General features: G+C 38.7%; 1 protein-coding gene across 1 annotated transcript in view; it reads right to left on the bottom strand.

The window, feature by feature from the left end:
- Positions 1 to 11011, bottom strand: part of scfd1 (sec1 family domain containing 1) — a 37946-nt gene extending 26935 nt beyond the window's left edge. The window contains exons 1-9 of the mRNA XM_085440804.1: positions 10927 to 11011; positions 9676 to 9746; positions 8993 to 9081; positions 8318 to 8408; positions 7214 to 7336; positions 6759 to 6846; positions 2186 to 2275; positions 1225 to 1280; positions 152 to 237 (exon numbers count right to left, since the gene is read on the bottom strand). Coding sequence (XP_085296930.1) covers positions 152 to 237; positions 1225 to 1280; positions 2186 to 2275; positions 6759 to 6846; positions 7214 to 7336; positions 8318 to 8408; positions 8993 to 9081; positions 9676 to 9746; positions 10927 to 10957 — 725 coding nt within the window. The 5' untranslated portion in view covers positions 10958 to 11011. The remainder of the gene's footprint in view (positions 1 to 151; positions 238 to 1224; positions 1281 to 2185; positions 2276 to 6758; positions 6847 to 7213; positions 7337 to 8317; positions 8409 to 8992; positions 9082 to 9675; positions 9747 to 10926) is intronic.
- Positions 11012 to 13963: the final 2952 nt, after the last annotated feature.

Below are 13963 nucleotides of genomic sequence, written 5' to 3' on the forward strand. Positions count from 1 at the left end.
CATGCTAATGCTAGTTGAGCAACACTACAGAATGAGAATGGTACAGACTAAAATAATAACTGAAACAAAGAAGAAAAAATGGCATCACCTGATTTATATTCCCAATATTTATAATTTTGCAGAAACTAACATATTCGTTAAGAATGCTGACCTGAACTGTCCAGCAGTCATGCTGTCTCCTGTGAACAGACTGTTTCTGGCATCACGCAGGTTCTCACGGAGCTTTTTGTCCAGTTTCTACACAAACAAGTACACAATTCAACACAAAGCATTCCTATTTCCACAAAATTATAATGACTAAAGTGAATGCCTTTAATATTTTTCTGTCCAATGTGTTATTTTTGTTGGAAATCTTGGATGCTGGTATTCATAGGGATGATTTTTTTTAAAACAAACTATTCACCTAAATGTTGTTCCAGTTCACAAAAACAACAAAACAAAACAACCAGATTTGGGTTTCTGAGCAACCTCTTGTTGGAGCTAGGCCCAGGGGGATCAACGTGCATATAGTGATTGGGTGTTAGCCCTTGGGGCCTGGAAGGGCTCAGCCTAAATAAGCCATATGGGCCACCCCTTCTATGGACCCACCACCTGTAGAAGGGGTAATAGAGATCCAGTGGAATGTGGATTTGGTAACATTTGAAGCCAGAGACCATGGTCCGATCCCCAGTTGCTGAAACTCTGCTTTGGGTAACTGGAATAGGTAGCTAGTGGAGGAGGAGTCTGGGCTAGTACTTGAGGCCACTGAATCTGAGTGGAACATGTTCTGTACTTCCATTGCTGACATGGCTGTACGGAGCAGCGGCTGCAAGGGGGATGGTGCCTGTTGTGGTGGTAACTCCCAAACCAGATAGTAGACACTGGAGGTGAAGAGAGCTTTCAAGCTAAAGGAGTCGTCCTATTAAACATGGTTAACTTGAGGGACTCCGGAGGATACTGACAGGTACCGGCAAGCTAAGCGGAGCGCAGCCAAGGCAGCAGCCAAGGCAGCAGCCAAGGCAAAAACTGGGGTGTGGGAAGAGTTCGTTGAGGTCACAGAGCAAGACTTTTGGTCGGCCTTGAAATGTTTCTGGCAAACGACTCAGGAGAGGAAGAGCAGGTTCCCATCAACATGCAATATAGTGGGGATGGGACTCTGCTAGTTTCAACTGAGGTCATAGGTGGGCAGTGGAAGGAATACTTTGAGATACAATGAGCAGTTTTTACATGTTAGAGTGGACTCACCACAGCAACCATTTCTGCTGCGTTTCCTCTAGGACAGCGGATGATCGGAACCGCACCTGGTCAACAACAATACACTTTAATGAAGTCTCATTAAACTTAACAACAACAAAAAAAATAATAATGCCAATTGCCAAAGAGATACACATCTTTATCAACAGAATCCCTAAATTAGAAGGTTAAAATGGTTTACAGACAAATAGAATTCAGAGAGATGTTTTCTTCCAATGAAGCATCACTACTTGGTTCAATGTTGAGCCACTATTTAATAAGAATGATGTGCAAATAGTGAGTTACAGGTAACTTAAGGTTGTCAAAAAAACCTTCAAATACTATACTGACTATTGTGGTCTAAAAATGTTGAGACCAGTTTTACAAAGAAAAATTGACTCTAAAAGGTCAGTTTTACTGACAGAGTCAGAGAGTTAGTCTAACTTTCTAACTGAACTTTCAGATCGACCCAGTGAATAGCTGTCCCAACCTACACAATCCCCAGAAAATTCTGACAAAAGAGTTCACCATTACATGAAAAGCTTATTCATTCTTCTTTGGCTGGTTTTCACTGATCTAAATTGCCATGTGTGAAACAGTATTACTGTATATACTACATTAGTGAAGAGGACTGATTGCATTTGTGATTATAAATCGTTAACAGAAAACTAAGAGATTTCCACTCCCATCTACATACTTTGGCCACTGTGGTATTGTGCCAATTTGTCCTTACTGTAAACTAGCAAAGCTACTGTGGTTTTGACAGAGTCGAGGGAGTTTGACAAGTTGAGGAGTTTTTACCCCGATAATAAAAAAAGATTGTATTACCATCTAGTGGACTGTAACAGTAACACACCCAACTGAAAAAAAAATGCTTCAGCTAAAAAAATAAACATTGTGAAATCCAGGTGAATTTGTAAGCACACAGATATCAGATATTTGCCTTGGCTGTCATTCTATGAGCCACACTCACCAAGAGTGACGAAGAAACAGAAAAGACTGTCTACAATGGTGTCCATGATGGCCTCCATGTCTGTGTCCTGGATGTCTGCCCTGTTGATGGCTGCACAGGAGTGAAAAAACAGGCAAAGCAGAAACACTTACTCTGTGTTTATTTAAGTAGAAAAGGTGGCAGCTAAAACAACATGTCTCTTCTAGTCATTATATTACGTCTAGTATAGGAAGCTATGCTCACTATATATATATATAAGTGTGTTTGTGTTGGTCATTCAAGTTTCAGTGACTAAAGCTGTCTGTATGTCATACTATTTCCTTTGAATTTAATAAATGTCAGTACACATAATATGAAATACAAGACAAGATACTCCTCTTTACACATACATATCCATCAGGGTTTTATGACACATAATGTGTTGTGTTCTTTTGCTAATCTACACACCTGATAGCTTAACTCTTAATACATGGATTTCAGGTTTATACTGAATTATGTGCAATAAACCACCATTTGTCACAATCTTAGATCAGTTCATCACAAACTACTTCTGCAATGTGAAATATCCTGCTGATATTTTAGCAGAACCTTTAAATTAAAATATTATTACACTTCAATTAAATCTAAGTAGATTTAAATGGATAAGTGAAATAATGATTTCAGACGAGGCAGGTGAAGGCACCTCAGTAGTCTCGGGGACAGATTTGCTAATGGTCTGCACCAGCATGTAACCCTCTTTTAGTGTTAGGGTCATTGTTTAGCTCAGTGTGCCAAGTAGGGCTGCCACGATTTGTCGACTAGTCACGATTACGTCGACTATCAAAATCGTCGACGACTGATTTAATAGTCGACGCGTCGTTTGAAACTTTGTAAGATCACAAAAGACGCAGGAATAAGTGGCAGGATTTAAGAGTGTAATAACGGACTGAAACAGAAGATGGCAGCATTGCATGTACAAGGATGTCAGCTACCGTTAAACCCCGAAGAAGAAGAAGAAGAAGAAGAAGCAACTGTGTCCCAGAATTCATAGCGCGGCCCAGCGCAGTTTCCAACAATGGCGGCAGCTAGTTAGTTTTAATGTTACTCTTATTATTCTTTCTGGGTCACAAAATAAACGTTTAACATATTTTCAGGCGAGAATGTAGCTGTGTAAACCTCAAATATCTGCTCAGTTTATCAGGACACCACATATTTTCAAAAGCGCTCCGACGTTTTCGGAGACATCTGTTACCCACTAGCTCGTTAGCGAACCGGGGGCAAGGCTCACTAGCGCCCTGAGAACACCGGACTCCCCGCAAATCGTTTTCAAACCCACCGCCGTCTTTCGCTACTCAGGTTAAATATATATGAGTCACTTAGATAACTTAAAATGTTATTGTTTGGCTTTTTTTTTTTTAGTATTTTATTTGTTCCTGAGTAAATCAGTTTGTCTGAGATTAAAGTTATAGTTTTTACACAGCTGAATAAACGTCAAGCAGACAACTGATTATCAGAAGTGTGAGATGCTCCAGAATATACTCCAGTGTCCTGTTATATTTTAGATGGCAAGGAGTTTATTAAACTTCACTGAAACAATCTGCAAATTTCATTAAAATTTAATAAACTATCATCTTGTCTTTATTTTTAGTTAGCACAGACCTTAAACACTTAAAGCTGTAAGCTAATGATAGTTATATAAGAGCAGATGCTGCTGGTGCAATAAGCTGTAGTTTTACGTCTAATGGATGATGATCTGATTAGTCGACTAATCGCAAAAATAATCGGTGACTAGTCGACTATCAAAATAATCGTTTGTGGCAGCCCTAGTGCCAAGCAGGTGATGTATATGCCATGAAGTGAACACAGCGGTCCAGGTTCTAATGTGCTCCGGGTTATTTGTAGTATTTGCCCTTACCCTGCTCTGTTCTACTTTGCTGTCATCTCCTGGCTGCTTTTATCATAATAACTCAAAAAAACAAGACCCACAAAAATGATGACCAAAAAAAGGTCCTGTCAGAATTTCCTAAAGCAACACGTTGTGTTTTGTACTTTAATTCCATGTATTTCCATACATATGTTTCCGCTTGAGAGGGCAAAAGTTTTTAGAAGAACAGTATAAATGAATCGCACAAACCCAATTTACTAAGGTTTGCGGTCTGCAATTTGCTGCAAACTGTGCTGGAGAAAAAGCAATTGCTGTGGCTGTGACATCTGCTACTGACAGTGCTCACTGGTTTGGAAAGGGAGGGGAAAAATTATGTTGTCAAAACATCTTGTCCTCAGGCTGTGGGTGCTGTACTGGAGCTCTCTGGTTTCTGTAAATGTATATTTGGATGAAATAATGCCACCACGTGGGGGGTGAGGAGCATTAAATTGTTCATTAAAACACAGGTAAGTGCTACATAGCTAGATTAAACAAACTGCCACACGTAAATCTTACATTTTGTTGACTTGGACTTTCAGAAAAAAAGTTCCTATAGTATTCATTTATCTCATAAATGCTGTGTCATAACAGTAAAGCTGAGTGAGTATTTTTCCAGGTCAGGTAAACCCGTAGGAAAGGGTTAGGAGATGTATGCTCACATGTTGGTGCCATACTCTACGCCCCTCTGACAGTTATAAATACATAGTGAGTAGTGCATTCAATAGCACAGTAACTATCTGGCATTTTTAAACTCAAAGATATTCAAAGGAGGGCTGGAGAATAAAGAACTGCTGAACTGTTTTGCCCACCAAGTCTGGCATGACAACTATGGATTGCCAAGTACTTTTGAAGGACTTCTTCGTGTGTGTACATCACTATCATATACTTTTATCTCTTATATTGTCACTTGATTTTCTGATCTTCCTATTTAGCTTCTTCCGTGAAGCACTTTGAAACGTGACTCAATAAAATGTTTCAAATAAATTATTTTATTAGAAAACAATAATATACATCTAAAAACCTCACAACATCAAAATGCTGTTTGAAGCTTCAGATTTGGTTTTAAGCTTCAACTTACAGTTGTGGTCAAAAGTTTACATGCACTTGTAAAGAACATAATATCAAGGCTCTCTTGAGTTTCCTGTTATTTCTACAACTCTGATTTTCCTCTGATAGAGTGATTGGAACAGATACTTCTTTATCACAAAAAACATTCATGAAGTTTGGTTCTCTTATGACTTTATTATGGGTTAACAGAAAAAAGTGATCACATCTGCTGGGTCAAAAATATACATACAGCAGTGCTAATGTTTGGTTACATGTCCCTTAGCCATTTTCACTTCAATTAGGTGCTTTTGGTAGCCATCCACAAGCTTCTGGTTGAATCTTTGACCACTCCTCTTGACAGAATTGGTGCAGTTCAGTTAAATTTGATGGCTTTCTGACATGGACTTGTTTCTTCAGCATTGTCCCCATGTTTTTAATGAGCTTTAAGTCAGGACTTTGGGAAGGCCATTCTAAAACCCTTATTCTAGCCTGATTTAGCCATTCCTTTACCACTTCTGATGTGTGTTTGGGGTCACTGTCCTGTTGGAACACCCAACTGCGCCCAAGACCCAACCGTCGGGCTGATGATTTTAGGTTATGTTGAAGAATTTGAAGGTAATCCTCCTTCTTCATTATCCCATTTACTCTCTGTAAAGCACCAGTTCCATTGGCAGCAAAACAGCCCCACAGGATCAAACTACCACCACCATGCTTGATTGTAGGCATGGTGTTCTTGGGGTTAAAGGCCTCACCTTTTCTCCTCCAAACATATTGCTGGGCATTGTGGCCAAAAAGCTAGATTTTTGTTTCGTCTGACCATAGAACTTTCCTCCAGAAGGTCTTATCTTTGTCCATGTGATCAGCAGCAAACTTCAGTCGAGCCTTAAGGTGCTGCTTTTGGAGCAAGGGCTTCCTTCTTGCACGGCAGCCTCTCAGTCCATGGAGATGCAAAACACGTTTGACTGTGGACAATGACACCTGTGTTCCAGCAGCTTCTAATTCTTGGCAGATATGCTTTTTGGTGATTCTCGGTTGACTCTTCACCCTCCAGACCATTTTTCCCTCAGCAGCAGATGACAGCTTGCGTTTTTTTTCTGATCGTGGCAGTGACAAAACAGTGCCATGCACTTTATACTTACAAACAATTGTTTGCACTGTTGCTTTTGGGACCTGCAGCTGCTTTGAAATGGCCCCAAGTGACTTTCCTGACTTGTTCAAGTCAATAATTTGGTCCATGCTGAGCTCCTTTGACTGTCCCCATTGTAGCGTTTGTATCCAATGAGCCCTATTTAACTGGCCTCAGAGAAGTCACCAGCTGTAGTCACTCATAATCACTCACAAGAAGTTAAGAGGCTATGCTATGAAGCTCATTTCACTGACAACTTTCTAAGTCACCAAAATTGCTAATTCATGTTGCTGTATGTATATTTTTGACCCAGCAGATGTGATCACTTTTTTCTGTTAACCCATAATAAAGTCATAAGAGAACCAAACTTCATGAATGTTTTTTGTGACAAAAGAGTATCTGTTCCAATCACTCTGTCAGAGGAAAATCAGAGTTGTAGAAATAACGGGAAACTGTAGATTTAGATCACAAAGACAGAAAGGTGTGTGTGTGTGTGTGTGTGTGTGTCTTTGTTTTACCATGGTAGGAAATGAGCTCCTTATTTTGATGGCAGAGGATGAACATATCATCTTCCAAAGTGATAAAGTTTAGATACTGATCAAACACCTGAAACACAAACAGATATCAGCCTGATTAATTAGTGCTGGACACAATAATGTTACACCTGCTCGGTGAATCTATTACAAAACCTGTGTTACTGAGCTGATATAAATTATCCCGCAAGGTTGCAAAGAGAAGGAAGCAAAAATAATGACCACAATCTAGCAATAATAATAATAATAATGATAGTAATAAAAGCAAAAGTAAAAAAATCAAATAAACCTTTTAATATTTACATTTGTCAAATGTTGCTAATTTTTTTGTTATTTAATAAATTGTCATTGCCTTATTGAAATATTTTTGCATTTTAAACATTTATTTAGTTGTCACTGCACCAAAAAGGAGTGCTTCATAAACACAGAAAGAACGTAACCTTGGTGACTTGGGTAACAGCGTTAGCAGCCAATGCGGCACTGGCAATGTCCTCCAATTTACTTCTACTGATGGCAGAGATGAAGTTCAGATAGTATGACTCATACAGCTGGTTCCTCAAGTCCTACACACACACACAGACACACACACACGCACACACACACACACAATGATGAGATTGCGAATATGATGAACACTGCATTTCTAAAAATTAGTGCGTAGTAGGCCAAAATATCTCAGTCTGACAAGTACTGATTATTGGATCGTTAAATAATCAACAAAAATGTTTCCAGAGCTCAAGATCATCCCTAAGTGTCCACACTATATGTGCCACAATTTTAAAAAAAATGACATGACACAACAGAACCAAGACATCCTTTAAGAATCGGGATCAATTCATCAAGTTCTGTTTTCCCTCCACACCAAGCAGCAGTACTTGGTTCTTTATTGCAAGCAAGTTCTGTATTAGAGTATTCTGACAACAAAAATCCAGAAAATATTCCAGTGTGGGATGCTGAGTATCATCAGTTGCTAAAAGATGATAAATGATAATAACAATATTTTGCTGCTGCATTTTTAACCTCTAAGAACCTGTCGTCCACATATGTGGACATCACATTTTGGGATGTCTAGACCACAATATTAAATTTTGCACAATCAACCCAAATAGCAAAGAGAAATTAAAGATTCATGCAATTAAAGAGTTCAAGAGTTAAAGAGGCATTAGGAGGTTAATGAACTCATCAAATCACAAAAACACAGAAACTTGGGCTTAAATTTAAGAAGGAAAGCCGTGAGCTTTCCTCACAGATGACACAAACACAGAAAAATGATAAATCATTTCTCAATAAAAAGGAAAGGTCAAGCTCCAGAAAGGCGGACGAATAAACGAATAAAGCTGGGATTGTCAATGTTTTTACCAAACTTTAATGACAGATGAAAATTAAACGGGATAACTGAAAAATGATTTGAGCTTTTAGCGTCTTTTAGCTCATGGTTTTGGTCCTGCAACTTCTGAAAGGAACTCTTCTGTAATTCCCAGAGTAGATAAACGCACTCAGGCAAAGAGCTGAGTGCAGCTTAATGAGTTACTGTGTGCGATCACCTGACAAATCCTGTCGATGTTCTCCTCTGTGGGCATGACGAAATAAATAGCAGGAACATCTGGAATAGGATCTCTGTCTGAATGAAGCAGCCTGAACACACACACACACACACACACACACACACACACACACACACACACACACACACACACACACACACACAAAATTTTTTCTCTGTTAAAAACTGCAAAACGAAACAAAAGTAAAATTTGGGAAACAGCTGCCCCATAATCAACTGCTACAATGTTGTGCAAAACTCTTGTTTCTTTATATTTTGCTAGGAAAATGAAACATTTTTAGCAATTATTATTTTCACAGATTCAACTGAAGAAATGTATTAATTCATTCATATTTTGAATCTATTTATGAATTTCTATAATGATTATATAACAGCAAGTTTTTTGTTATACACAACTGATTTCAGAAAAAGTGTGTGAAAGTTTTGGTGCCAAAACCACAGCATATTTAAACCGAGGTAAACAGCTGAGGTGACTCTCCAGTGCCTTCTCTGAGAGGAGCATGTGACCAGCTGGCTTTGTGGTGATTACCGATGATTATGATTATTTTTGATTATGTAATATTTTGTTTTGCTGTTCTCTTAAAACAGCTCTGTGTGTGTGTGTGTGTGTGTGTGTGTGTGTGTGTGTGTGTGTGTGTGTGTGTGTGTGTCCTACAGATGCAGAGTGATGCCCATGTCTCGTAGCTCTTTGACAGACAGCAGTGGGGAGATGATGTCTTGGCCAAACCGGTCATATATTAACACCTGCAGAAAAGGCAGAGATCAAAAGACTTTTTCTGACCCAGGCAGAAATCACAAATACAAAGTCTTACTGATAAACCACACAACACTTATTTATGTGACTGCTTTCACTGTGTGAAAAGTCTGGCATGTGAACGCAGTGATTGCTAGTGGAATGCAGATCTGAGGGTGAACTACTGATACATACATACACTGATTAACAGCATGAAAGATTGAGTTGGGGATGTGGGCTGGCACTGACATCAGCTGATTTGCCAGCATTGTGGCTTAGGTTGACTACATGGCCTATGTGAACTATAGAATTATTATGTATTTATTTATTAAACTTTGAGTTCACCTTGAAAAGCATGACATTCTTCATTACACAGTAAGCACGTACACTGTCCCTTCAACTCCTCTTAGAAACACAGGATGTGGATTTTAAGAGGCTGAGTTAATCCTAAATAAGATTTAACACACAATGCAGCACACTGCATTTTCTGAAGACATTGAGCATTTATGCACGGCGAGTATGAGTCTCAGTATTTAAGTCATGATTTCAGGCTGGATGTTTTTCCTTGACGCCTGTTGAGTTACTGCACTGTCAAAGTGACTTACCTTCCATACTGGCTCAGCTGCAGTGTTCTTCAGAGGAGGTGCATTGAAGTTCAACATTCGCTTCAAAGCGACTGCAGAAATGCAACACAGAAACTTTTATGTTAGGGCACACACAACCAGATCAGTATCCACATGGCTAATAAATACTGCTCCATTAATACTAGCTTAACTGAGAAGCAGTTGTTTCTGTAATCAAAATATTGTTTTAGACATCTCAACAAATACTCTTCTGAAATATGTCAAGGGTTTAACATGCTTTTTTTTTTAATAGTGAAACGAGCCTGGGGATATGGCATGCCATATGACAAAATAAAGCCTAAAATCTTTGCATTTTAGGCTTTATTTGTCACATTTGTTTCTTAAAAATATCAATAATGACCATCTGCTATGATAATCATAATTGACTAACTGTTGCACTTTTGACTAAAAACGAAATTCTGTAGGATGTGATTTTAGTGTGTGGAAACATTTCTCTGAGCATTTCATAGAGAAAATATTTATTAACTTGAAACTAGACTACTAATGCAGTCCTCTGGGACTGCAGTAAACAGCTAGCTTTATTTTTTGCCAGCTATCGATTTGATAATCCCACTAATCACTGCAGCTCTAGATCACACATTGATAAATCTCTTTATTCACTGACCAGACTGCCCACAAAAATATTCAATAAATGTACTTGAATAAAAAAAAGTATATGCAAGAATAAGACATCCACATTCTCCTGTCCATCCAATATTTAATATTAATAAATAATATTAAAAAGCAATACAACAATAAACTGATCCAAACAACAAAGCTTACTGAAACCATAAGAGTATAATCACATGATGACGAGAGGATTCATCCAGTGTATATGAAGCTAGAAACTAGAAATAGCTTAAGGCTTTCTTCACAGTTAGCAGGAGGCTAGCTATCCGTAGCTATTTCTACCGTAGTAGAGCTAGCAGCACTGATAGCTGACAGGACGACGGGTTAACTTTGGGTAAATAATTTAACAGTGTGGTTGACAAGTTAACGTGTCTGTAAATATAGGAAAAATGAACGAGTTCCGCTATAAATAGTGAAACAGGAACATTAATGAAGTAGCTCAGCCCCTGTTAGTTTAGCGCGTAGTTTAGTTTGTCAGCTATTTAAGAGGGGGAATGGTATCTCAGTCAGACTTCGGGTTGGTGGACCTCTCCACAGACCGTCAGCGCTGCTGTCTTTCGCCTGATATAATGCTAACGAAGGAAAGAAAACATTTTAACAAACCTGTCTGCTTCTCCCGGACAGACGCCGCCATGTTTGATGTTGTTAGTTACGGAGTGACTGATGACGTGGCACCAGCTCGACGTCAGCTCACACGTCAGAGAAGAGTAGAAAGTGAAGAGGTCTCACTCTGGTGCTGTTTAACAGAGAATACAAGAAAGAACGCAGATCATCAAAGTAAAGTTCCGTTTTCCAGTAGACCAATAATGAAATTTTTAACAGCTGTTTTTCAGAGTTATGTGGTCCTCACAAAACAGCCACTACAGGCACTGATTTAATAGAATATGAGGAATTGATTAGGAGTATGAAATATTTGAAATGAGCTCAGCCTTAATTCAATTCAATTCAATTTTATTTATATAGCGCCAAATCACAACAAAAGTCGCCTCAAGGCGCTTCATAGATACAGAGAAAAACCCAACAATCATATGACCCCCTATGAGCAAGCACTTTGGCGACAGTGGGAAGGAAAAACTCCCTTTTAACAGGAAGAAACCTCCGGCAGAACCAGGCTCAGGGAGGGGCGGGGCCATCTGCTGCGACCGGTTGGGGTGAGAGAAGGAAGACAGGATAAAAGACATGCTGTGGAAGAGAGACAGAGGTTAATAACAGATATGATTCAATGCAGAGAGGTCTATTAACACATAGTGAGTGAGAAAGGTGACTGGAAAGGAAAAACTCAATGCATCATGGGAATCCCCCGGCAGCCTACGTCTATTCCAGCATAACTAAGGGAGGATTCAGGGTCACCTGGTCCAGCCCTAACTATATGCTTTAGCAAAAAGGAAAGTTTGAAGCCTAATCTTGAAAGTAGAGATAGTGTCTGTCTCCCGAATCCAAACTGGAAGCTGGTTCCACAGAAGAGGGGCCTGAAAACTGAAGGCTCTCCCTCCCATTCTACTTTTAAATACTCTAGGAACAACAAGTAGGCCTGCAGAGCGAGAGCGAAGTGCTCTAATAGGGTGATATGGTACTACAAGGTCATTAAGATATGATGGGGCCTGATTATTTAAGACCTTGTATGTGAGGAGCAGGATTTTGAATTCAATTCTGGATTTAACAGGAAGCCAATGAAGGGAAGCCAAAACAGGAGAAATATGCTCTCTCTTTCTAGTCCCTTAAGCATCTATAGTAGCAATATCAATCCATATAGCACTAATAGTGAACATTCTTCTCCAGGGGCAGATCTAGAGAAATTTTCTTAGGCTGGTATGAGGGTGGCATGGAAATCGAATGTGGTAGCAAAATCAAAGGCTTTTACACACATGCAGGTGTTACATTCTGTAATATGCATTATATATCGTCAAAATACATCAAATGCAGTAAGTATACACATGGTTCATATAAATATACTCTATAACTTTCTTATTTTCTTTAGCCCATATAATTAAACATTTCAGTTATATAAAACATGCAAATTTGGATTTTATGTACTGTATAGCCTATATAGTAAATAAGTATGTAGTCCAATAAGTATAAAATCCAGAAAGCTACACAACATAGGGTGGTTCATTTAAAAACACAAGTCTAACTTAATTTCAAGACTCAAGACTCAAGAAGTTTATTGTCATTTCGTATGGTGTTACTCAGCCTGAAATGAAATACTGTTTCTCACCTGCCTCTACAGCCTCTACAAGAATAAATACAGTTTTAAAAAAATAAATACAGTTTAAAAAGAATAAGTTTTTAAAAAAAGCAACAAAAAAGGCATAAATAGCATGAAAGCATGATTTCAAACTCTTTTTTGTATTAAAAATAACCAAATCGTTACATGCTTAAACTTACACAAAATGAGTGAAATCTGCACTGTCATGAACACATTTTTCACCAACAGCTCAAAAACTATTAAAGATGTGAGTGAGTGAATGGAATAACTGCTATATTAAATAGTTTAAAAGTAATGTTTGAAAAGCGCATGCCAACTGAAAGTGTAAAGAAAAATAACCTTAAATAAATACCGCATTCTTAATGGATTTTAATTTAGTACAAGCAATCACTGCCAGTATGATTGTTTGTGTTATTATGTAATCTGTGTGTTAATGTGTTTTATCATCTGTTACTGGTTTCTTATTCATTTTCAGTTATATTAAATACATAAATTAAAAAACACAGTGAAACAATAAAACTGGTGTTTCTGACATTATTCATCTTTGCTGAGGGTCCACATAACCGGACTGGACCACAGTCCATCTCTTATTGCCCACTTTTTCATGCCAATCTTTGTTACAGTCTCCATTTATATTTCCCCCCCTTCCCTGACCAACATAAAATGAAAACCTCATATGAACAATTTAAAAGTCTGCTAAAATATATTCAGACATCATTTCCGAAGACCATTAGTAGTTCAATGTGTGGATCCAAAATATTCCAGTTGTGTTGATAGTCTGGGACAAAAACCCTTGTCCAAGGGTTTCAAGGGTACACTAAACAGTCTTTCAGTGCTCCCCTGTTTTCTTGAAATCTCTTGTCTGAACTCTTCATTCAAACAGTTCAAACTAGATCTTTTGTTGAGAGACAGTTTCCATCCAGTTCCATCACAATTTTTTGTAAAACCTCAAATGTGTACTTAGGCTTTGTGGGGTAGCTCAAGACCAATGAGTAAATGAGGCTAAATAAAATGGCGAATGCATTTGCAATGTTATGTGGTCATGAAGCACTTTAACACCTTCATGATTCTTCCAACATCTTTAAGGTCATCTGTAGGTTCTGCCCCTTCCTTATTAATGGTGAAGATTCCCAGGGTTACCCACATAGTAAGCAGGTCTGGCCCAGATCTGGTATTAAGCCGGCACTGCTGGCTGACTCTTGGCATGATAAGACGTATGTCATCCAGATATAGGCCAGGCCTGGCATAGATAGCACTCTTTATGTGATGGCATGCCATATCTGGACTGATTGTGGTTTGGTCCATCTGGCCCAAACTCATAGAAAACGGGTATGACCCGGATCTGGCACCAAGCTGGCACTTCTGACTGACTGGTGTCATGGCAGGGTGTATGTCAACCAGATGTGGGCCAGGTCTGGCAATGATGGCACTATT

The sequence above is a fragment of the Copadichromis virginalis genome, linkage group LG19 (assembly GCF_057382275.1).
Source record: "Copadichromis virginalis isolate Kocher_CV1m ecotype Utaka linkage group LG19, C_Virginalis_male_GT1.1, whole genome shotgun sequence".
NCBI lineage: Eukaryota > Metazoa > Chordata > Actinopteri > Cichliformes > Cichlidae > Copadichromis > Copadichromis virginalis.